Source organism: Protopterus annectens, chromosome 1.part1, assembly GCF_019279795.1.
Source record: "Protopterus annectens isolate FY-2018-M chromosome 1.part1, PAN1.0, whole genome shotgun sequence".
Lineage (NCBI taxonomy): Eukaryota > Metazoa > Chordata > Ceratodontiformes > Protopteridae > Protopterus > Protopterus annectens.
In genome coordinates this window covers 364,524,776-364,552,561 of record NC_056726.1, presented here as the reverse complement: position 1 = coordinate 364,552,561, position 27,786 = coordinate 364,524,776, and the positions used below count along the sequence as shown (strand labels likewise).

Here is a 27,786-nt window from a genome sequence, read left to right as displayed (position 1 = left end):
CAAAAGTCAGATTTCTATCAACCTGGGTGCCCAAGTACCATACGACATATTGCGTGCTTACAACATTGTTATTAATGTGATAATTTGTGGGGACATCACTCTCCTCAAAGGGGATGATGCATTTTTTGGCATTTAGCTTGAGGCCATATTTCTGGGACCAGTTATTTGTTTGGGTGAGACCCTCTTGTAGCTTTTCAGAATTGTTTTATTAAGTCAGTAATGTGAATTCTTTGCTTTATTGCAAATTTGTTGGGTTATTTTTATGGATTATAGTGTTGTAGGACTGCTGATGACATTTTACGTAGTTGGACTGCTGGAATGGTTTTCCCAGTGAGAAATGCTAGTGCTGTAGTGAATATCTGTTTATTTGTAAAGAAAATAAATATATATATATATATATATATATATATATATATATATATATATATAAATATATAAAACTAAGATGTTAGTTAACTGTTAGATTAGAGAATTAGAATGAGAATTAGAATTTTAAGGCAGATATTAAGCATTTATTACATTTATTCATTTTTCAAATGCACCTACAGTACAGCCAGGAGGTCGGCTGTGGTCTTCTGGAGCAACAAAATTGTTAACTATATGATATATTTTATATGCAGCCCCAAGACCATTTCTGTTCACTCAATGTGGCCCCACAAGCCAAAAGGTTGGACACCCCTGGTAGACATGTCCAACCTGCGGCCCTCAGACCTCTTCCATGTGGCCCCCGACCTCTAACTGCAACATCAGTATACGCATGCTCCAAAACACTTTTTTTGTTTTGTGTTTTTCACGGCCGTGATCTATAACTCTGTCGGTGTGCGCATGCTCCAAAGCACCATTCCAGTTTTGATTTTTTTTTCACCAAAGAAGGATCTGTATGCTCCCGCCATTATTTTGTGTTCTCGTTGGAGAGACTCGTGTATGGATTTGCCTTCATTGCCTTTGAAAAGGACAGCACTTACCTGTGTTAATAGGCAAGTATGGAGTGAGTGAATGAGTGAGTACATGCATGAAAGCAGAATGTTTGTATGTGAAAGTAGGAGTGTGTGTGTGCATGACAGAGAGAGAGGCACATGCACAAAGAGGTTAATGATGATCAATCTACCTAATGAACACACAAGTTAGCTCACAAATATATCGTACATTAAAAGTACACTTCCATTAAATTGTGGCTCTCCTGACAGAGAGAGTGTTGTATTGAGTCGTACTTCTCAACTGTATGAATTTTCACTTCATCTTCCAATTTGTGTCTTTTGCTTAGGAAATAAAATTAGTCATCCAAGGTAATGCAGTTCCAGGAAGTAAGAATGAGACAGTAGCCTAGGGTTAATGGGTCAGTAGTGTATTGACTTTGTGGGATTGTAGCATATAAAGTTGAACTGTTTTTTTTTCTGACAAAAAAAGCACCCAGTACTGTTTTATCATTTTTGGGTTCTAAGCAGTGGGAGATTGGACAACAATAAGTATAGCTTTGGTGGATCATCAATACTGGCAAATCAGGTGGGCACAATGTCATTTTTTAAATGTTGTGGGTTTTAGTTTGTGTGTGTGTTGGTGTGTTGGGAGGGTTGCAGCAGTAGATGGTTATTAAAGACTGAGACTGTGGAGAAAGTTTCTTTGTTTCAAAACCTGATACTTGGGTACTAGGCATGTCAAAAGTAGATTTTTTTTAAGACATATCTTCTTGCCATTTGCAGTAGATGGATATTTATATTTAATGGATAATGCTAGCAGTATGAGTGTGGTCCTCTAGGTATCTGAAGGATGCCAAGTCTACCGTTACCAATGTCTTGTAAAGTGACCTGGAAATGGATATTTGGATGTTACTGAAAAAATACAGTAATTGGGCTTAGAAATATAGTTTAATTAAACAAAGTGCACTTGCAATTTGCATGCCATAATTTAATTTATTTCAGGTAGTCCGGATCCTGGTAGATTGTATCCCATTAGACTAAATTAGGGAGTGATATAATTCCTGGGAAATAGGCATCCCTAGTTTCAGTGAAAGCTCTGTGGTTGTTTGCAGGTAGGAAGTTGCAGTATGTGGATGCACTGGGTTTTATTTATTATTTTGAATGCATTTGTCATTTGAAAGCATGGTTTTCTTTGTTGCAAAAGAAGGCAGGATTGAATGAGCTATATAATGCTTAACTGACAATGATGGGATAAGAAAGTTTATAAGTGATGTATAATGTTTGCAGCTACAGTTGTTTCAATGGTGTCTGTGACGCAAAACTATTTTTGAGCCTGTGTCCCACTTTTATTTGTCTCTTTCTCCAGATTTCTTGCTCTAAGGCTGAGAAGTATGGTTCCATACTAAATCAGAAGGTTATATTTACCTTGGAAGACTTTTAAGCATAAATACGAGAAACACAGCCTTTTTAATACCTTTGCTTATTTCCAATAGAAACTGCCATGTAACCTTGCAAATAACATTCTTATTAAGCTACTTTAATTCTTTTGGAATTGACAAGTATGCTTCATTGGTTCGGACATAAGCACAGAGTGCTAATGTGACAGCTCAGTAAACTGTCAGTCTGTGAATAACTTCTGCACAAATTAAAATGTCTGAATGTCAAATGGCTTTAGATTGGAGGGAAGTTATATGTTTACTCCAGTATATGTAGTATGATCTTAGAGAGTTTATGGATTTCTTATTAATTTACTTTTTGCTGAGCAGTTGTTTGCTAATTTATTGTTGGTCCTTTTGGTGGTGAGAAATTGGATGGATGAGTCCATCTCTAGTATGATTTTTTTCAGATATTTTTACTTCCAGGCAGTTTCATTCAGTGAGTGTGTCATGTGATTACTGAGGGTGCCTATGTTAGAAGTAGGGGCTACTTTTGTGAGTGTGTGTGTCATTTAATATGTATACTGAATATATTTTTGCAAATGGAATTCTTAAATAGGCTCCTATTCTTGGGCAGGTAGACTTGAGTAACCAATATTAGGTCTTAGCCATCCAGCTAGAAAAGTTTAGTATGTGGATTTTCCATCCAGTTTGATGAAGGCTATGCTACTCGAGGAGTATATTTATGGCTATCTATCCAGTTATATTGCTGAACTACATTGTTTGATAATGAGGAGCTTTTGACAGAAGTTGAAGTTTGTGTGTCAAGAACCTGTCCATACAATGTGGCTTGTTTATGTTGCAGTGAAGGCTGTGGTCTTTGTAATGAGCGTTTTAAGTATAACCAGTATTTCTGAAGTGGAGGAAGTCTCTGAAGGCAGGATCTTTCTTAGCCTGGAAAGCAAGCCAGTGATGAAATGTGTAGGGGCCAGTGAGAGACAGAGGAAAGCAAGAAGCTTTTTAGTCTGTTTGGATAACTAAGTGAACTTAGTCCTTTGACCTTTTTTGTCAGAAATGGTTGTAGTCTCTTTTGGCAGTGTGTTTTGCTGAGGCACATGCAGAAAGGGGCTTTGCACTCAGCAATGGCTCTTATAACGGAAGAATACAGGGATGTTATGATCACTAAATAAATAAATAAAATAAAATAAATGGCTCAGAATGCAGAGAGGTGCAGAATAGCAAGACCAACTGAAAAAAAGAGAACTGCACCAAACTTGCACAACCACCACATTTATTTGCAAAAAAGAATAAAAGGTAAAATAATGTCAGCGCTTTCACAACTGCTCTTGCCGCTTCATCAGACGGTCGTGAAAGTGCTAACGTTATTTTACCTTTTATACTTTTTTGCAAATAAATGTGGTGGTTTTGTAAGTTTGATGTTATTGATTACCTTGTCCCTGGATGAGATACCCTTACTAATGAGGTGGGCCATGTAAAAATCTTTCCATACAATGGAGACAACATGGTGGTCAAAAGTCAGGTTTCTATCAACTAGAGTGCCCAAGCACCTCACAACTGACTGCATGCTTACAACATTGTTATTAATGTGATAATTTGTGGGGACATGACTCTTCCCCAAAGGGGATGATGATACATTTTTGACATTTAGCTTGAGGCCATGTTTCTGGCACCAGTCATTTGTTTGGGTGAGACCCTCTTGTAGCTTATTTAGAATTGTTTTATTAAGTCAGTAATGTGAATTCTTTACTTTCTTGCAAATTTGTTTGCTTATTTTTGTGGATTATAGTATTGTAGGACTGCTAATGTTGACATTTTACATAGTTGGACTGCTGGAGTGGTTTTCCCAGTGAGAAATGCTAGTGCTGTAGTGAATATCTGTTTATTTGTAAAAAAAAAAAAAAATATATATATATATATATATATATATATATATATATATATATATATATATATATATATAAACTAAGATGTTAGTTAACTGTTAGAGTAGAGAATTAGAATTAGAATTTTAAGGCCAACTATTAGGCATTTATTACATTTATTCATTGTTCATATGCACCTACAGTACAGCCAGAAGGTCGACTTTGGTTGCCCGAGGAAGCAAAAGAGTTAACTATGATATATTTTATATACGGCCCCAGGACAATTTCTGTTCATTCAATGCGGCCCCGGCAAGCCAAAAGTTTGGACACCCCTGCAAAAGCAACTTCCTTAAACTGTATTACCAACATTCCATATTATAACCCTGTACAACAGTTAAAATGGACAGAGGAACTTTTTGATTTAAATACATGAAAAGCATAATTGTCAGATGTGAGCTCCTAAATGTAAAAATTCAGTCTAGAAAAAAAATGTAAATATAGTTAAGCACTTGAAATTGTATATTGTATAAATTATTACTGCATATGCAGGGATTTCAAGGCAGTCACTATTCATACATGTGCCACACTGGTATGTAGTAATACTTGAATTGTGCATACCCCTAGTGCTTCACTGCATATTGCACACGGCTGTAGATGGTCTGTGTACACGCAACACGTGTAATGTATGTCTGTATGGGGGGTGTTCAAGAAATGCATTGTGCTGTGCTGTTTAATAAATGAGATGCCTTGTACTGTAGGTTGAAATTTTGGTATGAGTGTCAAAATCATGGCTTTCAGACATCCCATGTCGTGTAGTGTATGGTACTAAAGTACTTAGTCAGTATTACTCAAATCACCCTACACACGTGCACACACTACATTTTTTTTTTGCCCTTTCCTCCATTTTCTTTATTCCTGAGTTTTGTTCATTTTTTGGGTTGTGGTAAGTGCAAAAGTTCCTGTTGAGTAGGGCTTATGATATTTGCATAGCTTTGCTTGAGAAGAGTGTCTTCTGAGTTTTTTTACTGTAGTTTTAAGCTGCTTAATCTTTTGCTAAAATTGATTTAATTTTGTGTATTTAAACTTTTTCAGGACAGCACTGTGACTTATAGACCAGCATACAATGCATACAATACAGTAAGTCAGACTTTACAGTATTATGTCAATATTATGTGAAATATTAATTTTGAAGTGTTTGGAGGAAGGAGAAATGAATGAGCAGCAGGCTAGCAATTGGACACTTGTATTTCTTTGCCAAACAGAAGCAAATTCCCAATGTCTTTCTGAATGAGCAGATTGTTCAGATGTATATAATGTTAAACTAAAAATATAGGGAAGTAGTGTTCAAGCAAATGCAGATTCATGGTGGTTCAAATAAAATGGCTCCAGAAGTAAGCTTACTCCTACTGTAACAGTAATGAGTGACTACTCTCATGCCTAGTAAGAAGGACTGTGCATATTTAAATGAAAGAAAATGTATACATACTTATATATACAGTATGTAGTTAAATGATTCTCTTGGGGTAGAGGTAAGGGAGATCAGAAATATGGAGAGTTTCCCTGGAGTATGCTTTTAGTACACTATAAGTTGAATGAACAATGGAGAAAGTTATGTCAGGTAATTTGGATTAAAAAAAAAGAAGTAGGTACATGGAATCCTCGACTTTTTCAACTTGTCAACATTCTAGGTAAAAATCAGGTTTTTAATGTGGGAGGCATAGATTTACTTAACATGGAGATAGTGAAAGAGAATCTAGTCTGCGCTAGGAAGTTTGTGGTGACTGGCTTGAAATACTGGTCTGAGTTGATAAGTAGAAGTTCTAGGGGAAGAATCAGTTTGCAAGATCGGGTATAATTTTAAGTGCTTGAGTAAAACTGAAGTAAGGTCTGGTACTTCAACAGAAGACTAAGGCGGTCCGTTTTTAATGAGCTTGCTTAAAGGACCACTACGGGCAAATGATGAAGAAAACATTTTTTTTATCTTGCCATGATTTACTACACCTCCCAAAGCTGCTTGCAGCAAAATAAGTACTCATTCCTAATTTTATTTTGTTTTTACTCTTGTCTGCCCTCATGGGAGCAGACATCTTGATTCCTTTGGAAATCTAAATCTGTCCCATAATGCACAGACTGAGAACAAATAGCCCTACCATTTGTTGTCAGACTAGACTTCCATTCACTTAGAATGGAACACCTGAAAAAAACTGCTAGGTTTGAGCGTCTGAAGCTCATGTCATTGACTGCTATGCGCCGAGTTTTACAAATGTTCCTACTGATGTACTACACATTCTCTGAAAGAAACTTGCAAAAGTGTCAACAAATTACTGAGATAAAAAAGACTTTTCACAAGGAGCATTTTTGCAAGTTTCAGTTCCTGGCCAGGTTACTCCTCCCATCTCTCCTCCTTCAGTGGGTTACAGTCTCACGTTTCCAGCTTTACTAGAATGTCCTTCATGGATGCATCTGCAGTCATAACAACTGGGTTGTCCTGTCGTCAGGCAGCCCTTCAGTCGGCCGGATTCCAAAGTCCGGGTCCGGCTTCGGCTGATGTCGCACTTCACCCGTCGTCATCTCTGTTGGTCTTCGGTATAAAGCATCAGCCGGCGCCATTTTCTTCAGTCTTTCTTGCCGCGTGGCGCCCGAAGCAGAAGCTGTTCGCAAGTGCCGGTCGGTCGGATCCAGAGATTACTTCTACCGAATACTACTTCGAAGACTTCTAAAGCTAAGTACCCCGTTGGGGACTCTTTCTTGCCTCAGCCGATGTCAGAAAAAGTTAATTGTTTAACCTGTGGGAAACAAATACCTCATAAAGATTTCCACTCTTACTGCCTGCCTTGCTTAGGCCCAGCCCACGGCGTAGCAGCCTGTTCGTCCTGTGCTTCTTTCAACCGACGGCTTAGGCGTCGGTCGGAGTTTGCAGAACAGTTTTCGGTTCTGATTTTGCGTACATTATGCAGTCGGATCCTCCGACTACGCATTCTGCCAAAAACGCAAAGAAAAGACCGACACTCGCGGTCCGCGGTTCGGCGAAACCATGGTTAAGCAAACCCGGAGTGTCTCGGTTTCGGCGAAACCGAGAAAACTGATCAAAATACAGCTGAATCTATCTCTACAACTGAGGTCCCTGCTAACACTCTTGAATCGGCCTCAGAAATTTTACCCACTACGGTGCTTACCACTGACTTATCAGACACCATTCCCTTGGATGTCTCTACCCCAGCACGTGGTGCTGCTAGGCCTCCAGCAGCCATGTCCATTAAGGCCTTCGCCAGGGCTAAAGCAGCCAAGACTACTAAAACAGTGCCTGTTAAACCCCCCTCAACCAGGCCCTCTTCCAGTTCTCAAATGCTTACTTTGGCAGAAGATTTAATTTCATTAATTAGAGGATCTCAATCTCACCCAGACAGGGCCTCTCAGCCCCAGAGAAGAGACCTAGGGCAGAGCCCCATGAGCCAGTGTCCTCTGATTCTGCTGATGAATCAGACATTACTGACCAGCCAGAGGCTCCTCTCTCCAATTTTGAAGATTCTGATGCTGAAGAATCCATTCCAGCTGCTTCCCCACCAGAAGAATTCTCCTTTGGGGAAACCTTGCATGCCATGCGAGAACAGTTCCAATGGCAGCAACAGGATTTTTCAGACTCCAGGAAAAGACTTAGGACCTTTTTGCACCTTCCACAGCACAGGCCCTTAGCTATACCTCCTGTTCTCTCTGTGGTGGATGATGCTTTCAATGATGTCTGCTCCGCTCCAGATTCTTTACCCCAGCCCCTGCCAAACCAGACAGATTTTACAGGGTGCCAGATACTCATCACCACCTTTACAAGGCCCCTCTTGCAGACCCGAAACTATTTCCCAGGGTCCCAAGGCAGTAGCAGCGACCATAGCTAAAACCCTGTTCCTTCTGAAAGGGAAGCAAGGTCATTAGACAGATGGGGTAAAAGGTTTACACTTCAGCCACTCTCTCAGCTAGAGCTTTAAACTGTCAGTTTCACATGATACAATACCAAGAGTTTATGCTTGATCAGTTAACTAAAAGCTAACCACTGATGAATCTCTTGATAAGAAATATGTATTAGAAATGGTAAATAACATACAGCAAGTTAGTAACCACTCTTTAAAATGTGGCTATGATGCACTGGAGGCTTCATTTAGATCAGCCATGACTGGCACTGTAATTAGAAGGCATGCATGGCTAAAGGAGCAAGCTTTACGGATCATGTTAAATCTAAATTGCTAGATGCTCCTATGGATAAAACAAGTTTGTTTGGTACACCTGCCCAGCAGGTTATGAAGAAAATGGAAGAAAAGGCAAAATCAGTCCAGACAGTTAAAGATTTCTTGCAGGTTCAACCCCCAAGGTTTAGCAGGAACTGGCCTGCCAAAAATTGGTCCTTTCCTGACTCCACAAGACCTCAAAGGGGCAGGAATAGGCGTTCAGAGGCAGAAACCAATCCAGAGGAGGTGCCTACAGAGGCGACAGTGGCAAGGTAACAACAGAGGCACAGACTCACCACCTGCCACTACATCAACACAGCCACAGTGACTTAATCCTAAACCCGCCTACCAGGGAACAGATAGCAGCTCCTCTAGGCGGAAAGCTAACCTTATTTTCAAAAAACTGGCACCACATAACAAAGGACAAGTGGATTTTACGAACCATAGATCAAGGTTACGGTTCCACTTCCACACTTTACCAGACAAAGAGGAATGCCAAATCTACCTCCAAATCAAAAGACAGAGGCTCTACAACAGATAATGGAGTTAGCAAACATGAGAGCTGTGGAGAAAGTGCCAACAGCAGAGCAAGGAAAGGGGTTCTACTCCAGACTATTCCTAGTTCCAAGAAAGGAAAAAGTTGGAGACCAATTCTAGACCTGTCCACCCTGAATACTTACATCATTGTCCCAAAATTCAAAATGCTGACCCTACAGCAACTTCTTCCCATGCTGGGCAAGGAGTGTTGGCTGGTAACTCTAGATCTCAAGGAGGCATACCTGCAGTCCCCATTCGACCAATCTGCAGAAGATACCTCAGATTTCTTGCAGGATCAGAGCACTATCAATTCTCAGCATTGCCCTTTGGCTTATCTACTGCCCAGAGTAATCACAAACTGGCTGGCAACAGTAATCGCACATTGCAGACTACAGGGAATTCAAATTTATCCATACCTGGGCGACTGCCTGATACAAGGAGTCAACAAATGCAAGCTGACAACAGATTTACAAAGGGTCATTTACTTGCTTCAAGCACTGGGATACACAGTCAATTTACAAAGTCAAGACTGATACCATCCCAGACAAGGACTTTCCTGGGAGCGGAATTGGACACAGTAAGACAAATGGCATTCCTAACTACAGAAAAACAAAAGGAACTCCCTCTTTACTTCTTGGCACTAACAAAACTGAACAAGTTAACCGCAAGAAAGGTACTGCAGGCCTTGGGTTTCATGGCATCATGCATAATCTTGGTTCCATTTGCCAGACTACATATGAGAAAACTACAGTGGTACCTAAAGAATTTATGGTCCCAACACAGACACAGCCTAGAACCGGAAATCCCACTAATACCATGCTTAAAACAGGAGTTCCTATGGTGGGCTCAGGCATGCCAGTCAAACCCAGGCCTGCCCTTTACAAGAGTCAAGCAAGCCAGACCATCACAACAGATGCTTCAGACCTAGGATGGGGCGCATATGCTGGACAAATGCGTGCAAGGATTGTGGACACAGGACCAACTTCACCTGCACATCAACCTAAAAGAAATGCTGGCAGTAAAACTGGCAATCCAAAAGTTCAGACCATTTCTCAAGGAGGACCACTTGATGATAAGGACAGACAACACCACAGTCATGTGGTACATCAACAAACAGGGAGGCACTCATTCTTACCCCTATGCAGAATGACTTTGGAGCTGTGGACCCTGGCACTCAGCTACAACATCCAGTTACAGGCAATATTTGTGCCAGGAAAAGAAAACTCTCTAGCAGATATGTTAAGCAGGACCACATCGGATGCCCACGAATGGCAGCTGCACCGGATATCTTCAAGACCATCTCGAAGAAATGGGAATGCCTCAGATAGATCTATTCGCATCACCTCTCAATCACCAGCTCAAAAATTCTGCACAAGGACATTCCACCCACTAGCATGGAAAGTGGACTCGCTCTCCTTCAGCTGGAAAGGCCTAACAGCATATGCATTCCCACCTCTTCCTTGATACACAAAGTACTACTAAAAATCAAGGAGAGCGTCCAAGGATAATCCTGATAGCTCCAAACTGGCCAAGACAGCATTGGTACCCACTGCTGAGGAGCATGTCTCGGAACAATATGTGGCCAATACCCTGATGCCTTTGATGCTAACTCAGAACAACTTCAGCACCATGCATCCAAACCTAAAAACGCTGCAACTGACTGCATGGAACATCACATAGCAACTGCTAATACAGAACTTTCACAAAGAGTTAAAGACATTATTCTTGAAGCACGCAGGCCTTCAACTAGAAGGAATTATGCTGGGAAATGGAAAAGGTTTGTCATTTGGAGTTCTGAAAGAGGAAAAGATGTATCAAACATAGATATGCCTAACATTCTGGAGTATCTGGCGAACTACTTCATTCAGGCCTGTCCTACTCCTCCATCAAGATTCATGCATCAGCTATTTCAGCAGAATACAGCTTTGATCCACCTGTTTTTCACACCCTTTGCTCAGGCAGTTCCTCAGAGGAATCAAGAATGTAAAACCTCCAAGGAAACCACCATTGCCAGCTTGGGACTTGAACTTTGTGCTAGAAAATTGAAACTATCACCTTTTGAACCAGCAGCAACAGCAGACCTACAACACCTGTCATGGAAAACTGCTTTCCTACTGGCAATTACTTCAGCAAGGAGGGTTTCAGAACTACAGGCCTTAATGGCAGTGCAACCCTTTCTAATCTTCCACCAAGATAGAGTGTCCATGAGGACTAATCCTACATTTATGCCTAAGGTGGTATCCAGAGTGTCTTTAAACCAGGCAATCCACCTACCTACCTTCTTTCCCAACCCACAAAACAGAGGGAAAGAATACTGCATACCTTGGATGTACATAGACAGCTACGCTACTACTTGGACAGAACAAAAATAGCAGAAAGACTGACCAACTTTTAAGTAGCCTATGCAACAGGAAGGAAGGAAAAGCTATTTCAAACAGACAATCTCCAAATGGATAGGAAATTGCATACGATTCTGTTACTCCTTCCATGGAAAACCAATTCCACAGAACATAAGACCTCATTCTACAAGGGCAACAGCCACTACCACAGCCTTCTTACGAGTGGCTACCAAAGACATTATTGAGCGGCTACTTGGACCTCCGTGCATACATTTGCCAAGCATTATAATTTACCTCTATATTCCAGATCCCGAGCAGGGTTTGCCACTGCTGTTCTGCAAGGGATCCTAAACACACCATAATCTACTTTTATCCTCCTCCCCTAGTTGGCTTTGGTATTCTACCCAGTTGTTATGACTGCAGATGCATCCATGAAGGACATAGTACAGTTTTGTACCTACCATAAATGTAGATGTCCGAATTGGATAGCATCTGCAGTCAGGATTACTCTCCCTCCTTCCCCTCTGTGGTACTCCTAGGGTGTTTACCCTTCTAATAGCTAGCTAGTGGGGGGATTTCTTTCATGGTGTATTTGTTTGTATTCATGTACATACATGCTTATTTTTGTTTACCTCTATCTTTTGGAAACATTGGCATCTATCCAAAATTTTTAGCCTTCTATAGGGCTTCTGGCATCTGGGGCAAGAAACACTGAAGAAAATGGCGTCGGCTGATGCTTTTATACCCGAAGACCAACAGAGATGACGTCGGGTGAAGTGCGACATCAGCCGAAGCCGGACCCGGACTTTGGAATCCGGCCGACTGAAGGGCTGCCTGACGACAGGACAACCCAGTTGTTATGACTGCAGATGCTATCCAATTCGGACATCTACATTTATGGTAGGTACAAAACTGTACTTTCAGCTATTTAGTCAGCTTTGCATGACAATAGACTTAAAAAAAATTTCCAGCCACTAAATTTGTTCCCTTGTATGTCTCCACTTCTGGATAGCATTTCCCAGGAATTAAAAAAAAAAAAAGTTTAGGCCAGTCTAGCCATTTAAAATGTGCACAGTAAAATATTCATGCATTTTGGCTGCTGACATGGTTATCTTTGCATAGTTATTCTTTTATAGTATAACCTGAACTTATGGTATTTAATGATACATTTTGCAACAGTTCTCAGTTTAACAATGACCTCCCAAGCCTCGGATGTGACCTAGTACTTTTTATTACTATTGCTTTATGTAGTTTGTCTTAGTTGTATAACTGTAGCATGTCTCTCATCCTGTCAGCAACAGACTCCTGGAGAAAACTTCCAAAGCAGATACTTGTATTGAAAGAGTAGCAGCTGCTGTGGCAGTGAAACTGCACTCCAAAACAATGCACTTTTAGTACTGACAAACACAGGGGAATGTATATGTTTGAATCAAGCAGTGATGAAATTGCTAGGGACTTCACTGAGCACAATTTTATTCTTAATCTCTCCATTTCATAATCCATAACATCCGCACCACACTTCCACCTTCCACAAACACAGCTACCCACATAACATACCAGTCAAATTTAAGGCTTTTCCCACCTCTCTGCAAAACACTGCTGTAGTGGCTTTGGCAAGCAAACGAAAATGATCAATGGGTGATGGTTCAGGGCTCCCATCCATATCTCTCAACAGTACAGATTTTTGCAGAAAGTCCGGATTTTTTGTCTGTTTTTCATAAAATTGCAGTTTTCTGTCAAATCACTGGCAAATCATTGAACACTGAAGTCAAAAAGTTCACAGGCATTTGATTTTCAGACTTCATATCTTAAGAAAATTCACTCTAATGCAAAACCTGTTTATCAATTTTCTAAGTTTGTAAGTGCAATATTTATAAATTGTCCCATTTTGGGCCTTTGTCCCCTATTATTTATGGCCTTGTCCAGATTTCTTGTTCTATAATGTTGAGAGTTATGCTGCCATCCCTTTTTACTGGAGCCAGTCCACTGCACTTGCACAAGTGTCCCCCTCAGCAGGGCAGCAAGCAGGTATCGGTGCAGTTTTGCTTTGTAGTTTTTACACCACACACACACACAATGATACACAGTTAATGTGGGCATATCTGTTTGTTCAAAGTCACCAAACTTTTCTCCAAACCCAGTTTTATGACACCTGCTACCAATCCACTTGACAGTATGCAGCTGTAAATCTTGTTGTCCATGTTATTTCTTCTTTTCCTCTGTTTCGTTTCTCTTACTTGAAATGTTACTTTTACTCATTTTTTCTCCTGCCTCCCATATCTACCCTAATTATTACTTCTAACAAATACTTTTTCTCACTATTTGTTCTCTTTCCCTCCTCCTCTTTATCCACTATTTGAACTTTTGCACTCTAACATTTGCTTTATGGGTAAATAATGAACTGTCACCCTTATAATGTCAGCACATTTCAGTGCTACATAATATTGTATTTAGTCTAATAGGTTCATAGGTAGGTACTAGGCTATGTGCCTAAGGGCCTAAGTAAGCCTAGCCAAAAAGGTACCCTGGCTTATGCCACCCAAGAAAGTTATTTTCCTGTGCCACTATCGAGCAGAGCCACAGAAGTGATTCCCGGGGTATATTTTCCTATCTCCCATCCACTCAAAGATTTTTCTTGAAGTGCTAATGAGGAACTTTGCTTGACATAGATGGGTAGCTTGTTCCAGAGTATGGGAAGTCTCTGGGACAGGAATCTATCTCTCCAGCATGTCCTGTTTGTTGTGGTGATAAGGTTTAGGTCCCTAGAGCATGTAGCTCAGAGGGATTGGTATTTCTTTAGGTGTAGCTTGTCCAACAGCTCTGGGTTTGTCTTAGCTTTATATGTTAGGCAGAAATCACCTCAGAGTAGGCGATATGCTACGGAGTAAAGCTGGAGTTTTTGGAGATGGTCAGTGTAGGGCATCTGTTTGAGGCCAGTAATCCTCTTTGTGAGGTACTTCTGTGGCCTTTCCAGCTGCTGCAGATGTCTTGAGGTACATTCCAATAGGGGCGTTGTACTCTATAATGGGTCTGAGTGTCAAGTAAAGGGGAACAATGTTCTCTCTTTTTTTTTCCTGGATGAGAACTCTTGTGATGAGGTGTGCTACATAGAAGGACTTCCTGACTACTGTGGCGATGTGATTATCAAAGGAGAGCCTACTGTCCACTTGGGTCCCAAGGTCTCATCACACATTCGGTGTTAAGTAGACTGCCACCTATGTGGTAGCTCATGGGTACAGAGTTTTTACCAAAGGGGATGACAATGCACTTTTTGGCATCGAGCTTGAGGCCATGGCTCTGACAGCAGGTGTCTGTCTCAGTGAGGGCCCTTCTGTAGGATGTCCACATCATTTGGGGGCTCTACTATGGCTCCTAGTTTGCAGTCATCTGCGATCTTCATTAGCCAGAGGCCTGTGTTAGCCTGTACTTAAGAGAAGTAGATTCCAAATAGGAGAGGTCCCAGGACGGAACCCTGTGGTACTCCACTTGTCACTGGTTTGATGTCAGATTTGGAGTCTGCAACTTTTACAGTGTGGGTTCTGTCAGTGAGTCAGCTGGCAACCCATCTTGTGACGTAGAGATTTATACCTAGTTTAGTGAGTTTAGCTATAAATCCAGTATGGGGGATGGTGTCAAAAGCCTTGGTGAGGTCAAGATAGGCTGTGTGAACCACCTTACCCTCATCGACTGCCTCAGAGAAGTCAATTAGGTTCAGGATGCATGATCTGCCTTTCACAAATCCGAACTGGGTGGGGTCCAGAGTTTGGAGGTTACCAATGTCTTTGAGTTCCATGATGATGCGTTCCATGGCCTTGTAGACCAGGCTCGTCGGACTAATAAGGCGATAGTTCCCGGCATCAGTGGTGGTGGCTCCCCTTTGTGGAGTGGGATAACTGTTGCTGTGTGCCGTTCAGTGGGCACAAAGCCTGATGTGAGGCTATGATTGAACATGGTGCTTGGGTGGGAGCCAGTCCGTTCTGAAGTTCGTGCAAAATGCAGCCTGGGGTGTTGTCCAGTCCCATGGATGCTGTGTTTTTAGCTTTAGAGAGTGCAGCTTTTACCTGTGTAGTTGTGATTTACAGGGACTCTGCATTCTTCCTGTATAGATATGGGCCCTTTAGGGTGTGAGAGGGTGGTAAAGTTAGCACTGAACCTATCTGCTATAATGTTGGCAATATTAGTTGGTTCTGTAATTTTCATGCCGTTGTGCTGTAACTCAGAGCATATCTGGGTGTTGCCATTGAGATTCTTGACATAGCTATAGAATGCTTTTTGATTGTCATTAGAATCAGTGGTGATTTTATTTTCATAACTAGCTTTGGAGGCTCTTATAAGGGATCTCAGCTTCTTACTGAGGCTGACCAGGGAGCAACACCACTCATGTGATTTTACTCTCTTTTGCAACAGTTTCTTCCTTCTGTTGTACAGTTTGTTTATGGCAGGGGACCACCAGATCGGCTTCCTTTTTTTTGGAGGATAGCTTCTTGGTTCTGTTTGGGATAGCACAATCCATGCACTCATGTAAGTGCTTATAGAGTGCATTTGTGTAGGATTCAGCAGTCGTAACTGTATTGGCCGTCTGCATGGGTGTCATGACGTTCGCCACTTCTGTCTTAAGAAGCATGAACTTGGCTATGAAGAAATTATTTACTGTGGTTTTCTTAATGGGGGGTGGGGGCGGGATGTGGATATCTAGGGTGATTAGCTTATGGTCTGATCTGACCAACAAGGAGTTGACTTCAGGTGTGGAACACCGGTCACTCATGTTGGTAATGACTAGGTCTAGGATATTGTTGCCCTTGGTGGGGGTGTGGATAAGTTGATCCAGGGCACTGGAATTTATGAATTCCAGAAAGCGTTGAGCGAAGGAGTTGGTACATGAGTAGTTTCCCCAGTTAATGGTGGGGTAGTTGAAATCGCCCATTATTAGGGTGTTTGAACCCTTATATTTTCCAGTATATCAAGAAATGAGGAGTGGGAATCCTGGGGCATGATGGGGGATCTGTAGCAAGCTACAATTTGGATTACAGTTTTGCCCAGAGATAGTTGCACTTAGAACCTTGGATGCATTATGCTGAGCCACTAGCCTGGAGGTGTGGATATCCTTAATGAATTTGGGCACACCTCCACCTTTGGTGTTCCGGTCCAGGTTACATGGCCGAAAAGTGTGGTATGAGTTATGGCCTGGTAGTGCAGGGGTGTTCATTGGAGCCTTGAACCAGGTCTCTCGGTCACTGCACAGATATCGGTGTTCATTTTAAGGAGTGCCTTGAGTGAATGCATTTTGAGATTTAGACTTCTAGCATTGAGTAGCATTACCCTCAGTTTTTGCTTGCCTGATGTCCTTCAAGGATGCATCTGCAGTCTTAACAAATGGGTTGTCCTGTCGTCAGGCAGCCCTTCGGTCGGCCGGATTCCAAAGTCTGGGTCTGGCTTCGGCTGGTGTCGCACTTCACCCGACGTCATTGCGGCAGTTCTTCGGGTATAAAGGCATCAGCCGACGCCATTTTCCTCAGTCTTTCTTGCCGCGTGGCACCCGAAGCAGAAGCTGTTTAAGTGCCGGTCGGTCAGATCCAGAGATTACTACTACCGAATACTACTTCGAAGACTTCTATAAAGCTAAGTACCCCGTTGGGGACTCTTTCTTGCCTCAGCCGATGTCAGAGAAAGTTAATAGTTTATCTTGTGGGAAACAAATACCTCATAAAGATTTCCACTCCTATTGCATACACTGTTTAGGCCCAGACCACGACGTAGCAGCTTGTCTAGCCTGTGCTTCTTTTAACCGGCGGACGCTTAAACGTCGCTCGGACTTTGCTGAACAGATTTTCGGCTCCGATTTTGCCTACATTATGCCATCGGATCCTCCGACTACGCAAATTAGCAGAAAGCGCAAAGAAAAGGACCGACACTCGCGGTCCGTGGTTTCGGCCGAAACCGCGGTTAAGCAACCCGCGAGTGTCTCTGTTTCGGCCGAAACCGAGCAAGCGGTTCTTTCTTCAGCCGATAACGTGCCTTCTACCCTGGTAGAAACGGCTTCTGAAATCCAACCTTCTGTTGCGATTTCATAGGAATTATCAGACACCATTCCCCTTGATATTTCTACCCCTGCACGTGGAGCTGCTAGGCCTCCTCCAGCTATGTCTATTAAGGCCTTTGCCAGGGCTAAAGCAGCCAAAGCTTCAAAACCTGGGCCTGCCAAGCCCCCCTCTCACAGGCCCAGCACCAGCTCCCATATGCTTTCTTTGGCAGAGGATCTCATCTCTTTAATTCGTGGATCCCAGCCTCATCCAGACAGGGCCTCTCTCCCTCCTCCAGAAGAGACCTAGAGCAGAGCCCCCAGAGCCAGTAGCCACAGATGATTCCTCTGATGACTCAGAACATACAGACCCTCCTGAGGCTTCTTACTCTCCTTATGAAGACTCTGATGCTGAGGAGTCCATCCCTTCAGCCTCTCCTCCTGAGGAATTTTCCTTTGGGGAAACCTTGCATGCTATGAGGGAACAATTTCAGTGGCAGGGCCAAGATTTCTCAGACTCTAGAAAAAGGCTTAGGACCTTTCTACACTTACCACAACATAGGCCTTTAGCTATACCTCCAGTTCTATCTGTTGTTGATGATGCATTTAATGATGCTTGCACTACTCCTGATATTTTACCTCCGGCTCCTGCTAAGCCCGATAGGTACTACAGGGTCCCGGACACTCATCACCACTTATATAAGGCCCCTTTTGCAGATCCAGAGACTATCTCCCAGGGCCCTAAAGCTGTAGCAGCTACTTCTTCTAAAAACCCCCTCCCCTCTGAAAGGGAATCCAGGTCCTTAGAGATGGGGTAAAAAAGTTTACACCTCTGCTACTCTGTCAGCTAGAGCTTTGAACTGCCAATTTCATATGATTCAATATCAGGAGTTTATGCTTGACCAGTTGACTAAAAAACTGTCCTCTGAAGAATCTTTAGATAAAAAGTATGTTCAAGAAATGTTACATAACATACAGCAGGTTAGTAACCATTCTTTAAAATGTGGCTATGATGCACTGGAGGCTTCCTTTACATCAGCCATGACTGGCACGGTTATCAGGAGGCATGCATGGTTGAAAGAACAGGCATTACCTGACCATGTCAAATCTAAGCTTTTGGATGCACCTATGGACAAGGTCAATTTATTTGGTGCCCCCGCACAACAGGTACTAAAAAAGATGGAAGAGAAAGCAAAATCTGTGCAAACAGTAAAAGATTTCTTACAAGTTCAACCTCCAAGGTTTAGCAGGAACTGGCTTCCAAGAATTGGTCCTTTCCAGACTCCTCTAAGGCACAAAGAGACAGGAATAGGCGCTCTAGAGGCAGAAACCAATCCAGGGGTGCCTACAGGGGTCGCCAGTGGCAAGGTAACAACCATCGAGGCACGGACACAGCCACCACCACTACAACAACTCAATCACAATGACTTGGCGGTGGCACCGCCTACCAGGGAACAACTGGAAGCACCCTTAGGCGGAAAGCTAACATTATTTTCAAAAAACTGGCACTGCATTACAAGAGAAAAATGGATTTTGCAGACTATAGACAAAGGTTACAGGTTCCATTTCCATACACTACCCGGAAAGAGAGGAATGCCAAACCTTCCACCTTCTCAAAGGGCAGAAGCTCTAAAACAAATATCTCAATTACTAAGAATGCGAGCTGTGGAAAAGGTACCATTTATGGAGCAAGGAAAGGGATTTTACTCCAGGCTCTTCCTGGTACCAAGAAAAGAAAACAAATGGAGGCCTATTCTAGACCTGTCCGCTTTAAACTCCAGGCTCTTCCTGGTACCAAGAAAAGAAAACAAATGGAGGCCTATTCTAGACTTGTCCGCTTTAAACACATTCCTCATTGTTCCAAAATTCAAAATGCTGACCCTACAGCAGCTTCTTCCCATGCTGGGCAAGGAGTCTTGGCTGGTAACTCTAGATCTCAAGGAGGCATACCTGCACGTCCCCATAAGACCATTTTGCAGAAGATACCTCAGATTTCTTGCAGGATCAGAGCATTATCAATTCTCAGCATTGCCCTTTGGCTTATCTACTGCGCCCAGAGTGTTCACGAAATGCCTGGCATCAGTAATCGCTCATTGCAGACTTCAGGGAATTCAAATCTATCCCTACCTGGACGACTGCCTGATACAAGCGGACAACAAAAACAAATTAACAGAAGACTTACAAAGAGTCATCTACCTGCTACAAGCCCTGGGATATACAGTCAATACGAAAAAGTCAAGGCTGATTCCATCCCAAATAATAACCTTTCTGGGTGCAGAACTGGACACATCAAAACAAAGGGCATTCCTAACTGCAGAAAAGAAAGAGCAACTTCCTCTCTACTTCTTGGCATTAACAAAGCACAGCCATCTAACTGCAAGAAAAGTGCTACAAGCTCTCGGCTTCATGGCATCCTACATAATTCTGGTCCCTCATGCCAGGCTTCATATGAGAAAGCTACAGTGGTACCTAAAAAATTTGTGGTCTCAGCACAAACACAGCCTAGAAACCAAAATTCCAATGATCCCATGCCTGAAACAAGAGTTCTTATGGTGGGCTCAGGCCTGTCAATCAAACACAGGACTGCCCTTCTGCAAAAGTCAACCAAGACAGACTATCACGACAGATGCCTCAGACCTCGGTTGGGGGGCACACATGATGGACAAGTGCATTCAAGGCCTATGGACCCAAGACCAGCTGCATCTGCACATAAATCTAAAAGAAATGATGGCAGTAAAATTGGCAATCCAGACATTCAGACCTCTTCTCCAAGAAGGCCAGTTGATGATAAGGACAGACAACACCACAGTTATGTGGTACATCAACAAACAGGGAGGCACACACTCATACCCCCTATGCCGGCTGGCACTGGACCTATGGGATGTGGCTCTGAGCTACAACATTCAGTTACAGGCAATTTATGTACCAGGGAAGGAAAACACTCTAGCAGACATATTAAGCAGAACTACAACAGATGCCCACGAATGGATGCTGCATCCGGACATTTTCAAAACCATCACAAGAGAATGGGGATTACCACAAATAGATTTGTTTGCATCCCCATGCAATCACCAGTTGAAGAAATTCTGCACAAGGACTTACCACCCACTTGCTTGGAGGGTGGACTCCCTATCCTTCAGTTGGAAAAGCATGACAGCATACGCATTCCCACCACTTCCTTTGATGCACAAGGTGCTTCTCAAGATCAAAGAGGAACGTCCGAGGATCATCCTGATAGCCCCAGACTGGCCAAGGCAACATTGGTATCCACTGCTGAGGAGCATGTCCCGGGAACAAATATGGAAACTGCCCCTGATCCCATTACTGCTGACACAGAACAACTACAACATACTGCATCCAAACCTAAAGACTCTGCAGCTAACTGCCTGGAACATTACATAACAGCAATTAACCCAGATTTATCCCAAAGGGTTAAAGACATACTCCTGGAGGCTCGTAGACCTTCAACAAGAAATAATTATGCAGCAAAATGGAAAAGATATCTCATCTGGAGTACTGCAAAGGGGCAAGATGTGACACTGGTGAACATAGCCAACATCCTGGAGTACTTGGCGGAGCTCTTCCATACAGGCCTGTCCTATTCCTCCATCAAGATACATGCATCAGCTATTTCAGCAGAATACAGCTTGAATCCTCCTGTCTTCTCGCATCCTCTGCTCAGACAGTTTCTGAGGGGAATTAAAAATGTAAAACCCCCCAGGAAACCTCCATTGCCAGCATGGGACTTGAACTTTGTGCTAGAAAAGCTGACTCTACCTCCTTTCGAGCCAGCAGCTACAGCTGAAATGCAATACTTATCCTGGAAGACTGCTTTCCTGCTGGCAGTAACTTCAGCAAGAAGGGTCTCTGAACTACAGGCATTAATGGCAGTACAACCCTTCCTGATCTTCCATCAAGACAGAGTGTCCTTGAGAACAAATCCTACATTCATGCCTAAGGTGGTATCCAGAGTCTCTCTAAATCAGGCGGCTATCCACCTTCCTACATTCTTCCCCAATCCACAGAACAGGGGAGAAAAGCTTTTGCATACATTGGATGAACACAGACAATTACTCTACTACCTGGACAGGACAAAAAACAATAGAAAAACTGACCAGCTTCTGGTAGCTTATGCAACAGGAAAGGAAGGAAAACCAATTTCTAAACAAACAATCTCCAAATGGATAGGAAATTGCATTAGATTTTGTTACTCCTACCATGGAAAGAAAACTCCAGAGAACATCAGGCCTCACTCCACAAGGGCCACAGCCACTACCACAGCTTTCTTACGAGGAGTGGCTACCAAGGACATTATAGAGGCTGCTACTTGGACCTCCGTGCATACATTTGCCAAGCATTATAACTTACCTCTATACTCTAGATCCCGTGCTGGTTTTGCCACTGCTGTTTTGCAAGGGATCCTGACTACACCATAATCTATTCTCATTTCCTCCTCCCCTAGTTTAGCTATGGTATTCTACCCATTTGTTAAGACTGCAGATGCATCCTTGAAGGACATAGTACAGTTTTGTACCTACCATAAATGTAGATGTCCGAGAGGAATGCATCTGCAGTCAGGATTACCCACCCTCCTTCCCCTCTGAGGTACTCCTAGGGTATTTACCAATCTTCAGCTAGCTTGGGGGGGATCTATTATGGTGTATTTGTTTGTATATATGTACATACATGTTTATTTTGTGTGTTGCTCTCTACTATTTGGAAACTTTGGCATTTATCCAAATTTAGCCAACAAAGAGGGCACCTGGCATCTGGGGCAAGAAACACTGAGGAAAATGGCGTCGGCTGATGCCTTTATACCCAAAGAACTGCCGCAGTGACGTCGGGTGAAGTGCGACACCAGCCGAAGCCAGACCCAGACTTTGGAATCCGGCCGACCGAAGGGCTGCCTGACGACAGGACAACCCATTTGTTAAGACTGCAGATGCATTCCTCTCGGACATCTACATTTATGGTAGGTACAAAACTGTACTTTCCTGTTACAACTGAAACTTGTCAAAAAAAGGCACTATAGGGGTGGCAAGAGCCTTAGCCAGCATCCGGAATCCCATGGGTGACAGGTGCAGGCCATCTCTGGCAAAGCATCGTGGTCTGTCAACCATGTCGTCCCAGGCAGACAGATACTGGATCCCCTTAGAATGACACCAGAAGCTTAGCCAATTGTTGAGAGTCCATTTTGTCCTTGTACTGCGGTATCATTCTGGGCAATGGCAGAATGCTACTCAGGGCTAGGGTCATACCTCCTTGGGCTACAAGATCGGAGAGCTCTTCCATGTCTCCATGTATTCTAGGGAGGCATGTCTCAGGTCATTCACACTTGCATGGAAAATGACAGTCATTTGTACTTGTGGAGTGACCTGAGCATGGGTTATGTGGCAGATCCTGGCACTCGACAGGCAGCTGACAGTAACCTTCTCCTTGTTTAGCCTGGTGATTTTCATGACAGCATCAAGGAAACATTTTCCTTCCTTCTGTTTTTTTTAAGTTTTGGATTTTTCTTGGTATATTGATTGATTTTCTTAGTATATTTTATTTTGTATTTATTTTCCATTTGGTTACCAGGTTAGTCCAACTGGATACAAGGAGACCGTTTTCAGCGGAGGCTCTGGGAGAAAAGCTCCAGATACATGGTAAACAGTTATAAAAAATAAATTATACAAACATAGCTATTTTGTACAGAGAGCATAGAAAATATAAAAGGAGTAAAATCAGAGTTTTGCAATTGATGCAGCGTACAGTGGTTAGAATATTGAGAAACAAACATGATAATATACAAATATATAATTGCTTGAGCATAAATTCAAAAAGAAGTTTCCGTAGACAAACAGGGTCATAAACTAGAAATCATAACTATATTGATATGATTTATATTGCATGTATCTTGTTTTAATGATGGTATGTGTGTATTGTACGTGTCGTGTGCAAATATTTGATTAATCTGTGTATTTGCAGTATATTAACAAAGTACTGGGTCACATCACAGGCTTGGGAGGTCATTAAGAAACTGAGAACTGTTTTAAAGCTTGGCATTGAATACCATAAGTTCAGGTTATGCTATAAGAGAATAACTATGTAAAGATAACCATGTCAGCAGCCAGAACGCATTATAAACTGAATGTTTTACTGTGCACATGCTCAAACTCTGAACGGATGTTTTTTTTTTATTATTATTATTTTTATTCCTGGGGAAATGCTATTCAAAGGTGAAGAGACACATAAGGGAACAGTTTTAGTGGCACACCAGGCTGTGATTTGTTTGTCTATTGTCGTGCAAAGCTGACAAAATAGTTGAATCTACCCAAGCTGGAAATGACACTGTAGCCCACTGATGGAGGGGAGATGGGAGGAGTAACTTGGCCAGGAATTGAAACTTGCAAAACTGCTACTGCTCCTTATGAAAAGTCTTTTTTTATCTCAGTAATTTGTTGACACTTTTGCAAGTTTCTTTCAGAGAATGTGTAGTACATCAGTAGGAACAACATTTGTAAAACTCAGCACATACCAGTCAATGACACACGAGCTGCAGACTCTCAAACTTGGAATTTTTTTTCAGGTGGTCCATTCTAAGTGTGAATGGAAGTCTAGTCTGACAACAAATGGTAGGGCTATTTGTTCTCACAGTCTGTGCATTGAGACAGATTTAGCTTTCCAAAGGAATCACAATGTCTGCCCCCATGAGGGCATATGAGAGTAAACAAAAATAAAATTAGGAATGAGCACTTATTTGCTGCAGGCAGCTTTAGGAAGTGCAGTAAATCATGGCAAGATGAAAAAAAAATGTTTTTTTCATTGTTTGCCCGTAGTGGTCCTTTAATCCATGGCTCAGTGCCCCCAGTCTCCATTTGTCTGCTGTGACTGAGCACGTCATTTAACTAGACAGTGATCCCAAGTTGCCCAGAAAGAGTCTTAAAAATAACAATACAAAAAAGATATCTGTTATCATTATTATAGTGATGGTTATTTTGCTTTTAAGATGTTATGATAGTACTGTTCCTTCTTGAGGTAAACGTTACAAAGCTGCATATTCATTTACTGGCAGTTTGCATTGCAAATTTTTCCCCGGACTTTGATGTGGCAGATCTAATGGGTACACTGTATTTTATAATGCTTTTTTCCAGTTGTGATTTTTGCCATTTTGGGAGAGGAATATATTCCTGTAGCTCAGAAGAGGTTTTTTGTTGCATTTCTGTGCTTGTGAAAATTTAAAAATAGGTCAAGCCAGATTCCTTGATGATGGAAGAATTTTTTGATGCTTCAGTTATTGTACAGTGTGTGCCAATTTTAAGTTGCTGAAGACTGTTTGGTGTCAGGGATATCAATTAATAGCATTTGTCAGTTGTGCATTTCTGCCTTGTGCTTTGACCAAAACCTGCCATAAAACAAGTAAGCTTCTCATCGTGCGTCTAGTGACAAGTCAGCACTACTAGCTTCCTAGGCTTCTCTGCTGTTCTGTCTTGACTTAATGCCTTGCCGTGTTATCTTGCCAACAGTAACTGAATTCTGACTCTGTCTCATGCATACTTGCACCTAGTGATTTCCTGGCAGGGTGATACTTCCTTTCATTGCCCCCATCCGTGTTGCTTTTGTGGTGCTATACTGACATCAACTTGACAATTGTGGCATACTAAGGATCATAGTTAAGTTTTAAAATGGGTCTGTCCTATTGCATTAGTTAATTGTAGCTAAGCAGTGTCACTTCAGAAGGGTGCATGCCAGCGCTTACACTTCATCAGATCAGTGTAAGTAAATGTTATAGATTAATCAACTAGCCACTAGCTTTTGTAACTGAAGAATAAAATGCTTAAAACTAAGAGACGCACTGGACGTAAAATATACAGATAACATGTACACTTTCTGTCCATAATCAAAGGGTAACTGGAAACTATTGCTATGTTGTAACTTTATACAACTTTTGGAATGTCAGAAGCAGAATTATTCCAAGTTGAGTTCACTGTGTCCCATGGCAAGCAGATTATTGTAATATCTGGCAGAGTTGTATATGACCATTTCAGTCCAGCTGCAATCTATAGAATACCTCAAATAGGAGATTCTGATGCATTAGAAGACTCTCCTGAGGATATCTTGCTGATAATTGAGGTGTGTCCTGGAGTAGAACAATGTCAACACTTCAAGCTACTAGTTTTCTGTTCTGACATCCTTCCCTTTAATGAATACTGATTTAATAATTGAAGGGGGCAGTGCTGTAATGGGTGGGATATTAAGTGTAGCAGCTGCATACCTTCAACTTCAGTGCGCTTTAGTCTGTATTGATATTCTCAGAAGAAAACAACTTTTGGAATTTGATTCAAGATGACCCGAGTAAAAGATGATGTAGTCATAGTATTGTTCCATGTTAAATTTACCGCTTCTAGGTCTGTTGCTTTGGCAAGTGTAATTTGCCCTGAAATAAAGTAGTTAAGTTTATTTCATTAGATTATTACTTCTGTTAGTGATATTGGATCTAGAGCTTCTTTGCAGAATTACATTTTTGAATGCAGGCACAGTCAGTAAGTCATCAAAATTGCATTAATAAATATGACCTATTTTGGGTGGGGTCATATCCTCTGTTGGTGACTGCACCTCTGCTACTGTTTTGATCAGTTTTAGGCATCACTGAAAATGTGAGTAAGGTATAAATACCTTTGCAGTGACTTGTTTGGAGGAGTCTGCATTTTTATATGCTTGTTGAAAGATGCAAACTTGCACAGCTGGATATCAAAACAACCTACTTGGCAGAAATATATTTTACCCTGAGTTAGTTCGGAAGTGTTTTTTAAAGCAGTTTTTAAAATTAAAACATAGAAAAAGTGAAAAACTGAGTTCTCTGCACTTGATAAATCTGGTATAGTGGCACTGATGAGTGCTAAGCTATCTAAGAACATGAACAAAAGGTGCTCATGGCTGTGATGTCTCCCCCAACCCATTAGAGTTTGTACCCCTTTCCTACTCTCATACTTCTGTTTCTGCAGACTAAAAACTAACTTCCTTCTTACATTGAGTTAAAATATTTACCTTATGGGTCACTGCTGCAGTAGAATTCCTTGTCCACTGGAATTAACCGCAGAGTAAATGTCTGCCTTCCATAGGTTTTGGACATCCCCTTTGTGGCACTAGTCTCCTCCCTTAACGTTATTTCTGCTGGTCAACACCATTCAGTCATTTGTCATACACAAGAAGCAGTTGCTCGTTTGTCTCCTGTCCATTGTTCCCTTCCTAGTGACTTCCAGACTGATGCATATCCATTTCTGAATCTTTTTATTCTTTGTTATGCTTAACATTTGACTCTTGCATTCTGTGTTTTATGTAGGTGGACGTACTGTTTTCCTTTACTGAGAAGTCCATGATGTTTCCAAGAGAATTAGTAATATGTGCATGCAGAAAACAAATTCTGCTAAGATCTCCATTTGCTGTACCCCTTTTATTGGGAGGGGACCTTAATCTAATGGCCACTTTTAAACATAAGGAATTTGTTGCCCACAAGGCCAGTTCTGTGTGGGGAAGGGAGAGCCCTGTAAGGTTAGCTGTAAATTATTGCATTAAAAGTAGATTGTCAAGAACTTAGGAAAAATGAAAGGGGTTATGAAAATTAAGTGGCCATCGAGCAGATTGTTCTGAAGCTTTAGTGACCTTGCCAGTCCTGCACAGCTCTGTGGATACATGTTCTGAAGAGGTGTTTGTATTGCACAATATATGTGCAGCATGCATCTTCTGTGCTCCTGTTTGTTGCGTCCCTTTTAGAGGCAGATAAAGTAAAAATAAATTTTAGGATTTCACTATGTTCAGTAAGTAATGGAGAGCTTCGGGCCAAATGCTGGTTTCCAAGCATCAGACTCTGGATATGTGACTTCTGCATTTTCAGACTTTGGGAGATTTTGAGGAACACTGACTTCTGTGTTGGGGGTGCAGAGGGACCTGCTCCATTGCAGAAAATTTTAAAATGAGGTTTGCTGCTGCTTTCAGTTTTTACAGCAGTCGAGAAGCTCATCTCCTTTATGGCCTTCTGTATGGTGGGCGAGTGTATAGTTTTGAGTGCACATGTATGCTGTTGAAAATAGACCTATGGCACAGCAGTGCAGACATCTAGCTGAGACTGAGATGGTTGTTGACTGAAAGTTAGGAAAAAGCGTACTTGAAACACATGGTCAGGAAAAATCTGTAGACTGCCAAATGGCATGCATCTTTAAAACAATAGATTCTTTTCCATCTCCACTGTATAACGTTTGCCAGCCTGTAGCCTTTAAAGGCAGCAGTTAGTAAAAAAAAGGAAAGCCTGAAATGCTGCTTTCCTTGCTGTAGCATCTTTAAAAGCACCCATTTTTAAACTAGTCTTCAGATTGCAAGCAACATTGTCCCCTTTTTGTAAATGATTTCCAGATGGTGCGGTTAGCAGCGTATCGCTGAACGAAGAGAATATTTACATGTGCCTCTCAATTGTAAAAGCTGTACTTAGTGGGGTTTTTTTTATGTAATGTATCAAACA

At 41.9% G+C, this 27,786-nt stretch overlaps 1 protein-coding gene across 9 annotated transcripts in view; it reads left to right on the top strand.

Moving 5' to 3' along the window:
* RBFOX2 (RNA binding fox-1 homolog 2) overlaps nt 1–27,786 on the top strand; it is a 2,020,637-nt gene that overhangs the window by 1,115,186 nt on the left and 877,665 nt on the right. For 5 of the 9 annotated variants that reach the window (XM_044075312.1, XM_044075315.1, XM_044075291.1 and 2 more), the window contains one exon: nt 5,269–5,313. The exons of the other annotated variants lie outside the window; for them this stretch is intronic. In XM_044075312.1, the coding sequence (XP_043931247.1) occupies nt 5,269–5,313 (45 nt within the window). The remainder of the gene's footprint in view (nt 1–5,268; nt 5,314–27,786) is intronic. 9 annotated transcript variants of the gene reach the window in all.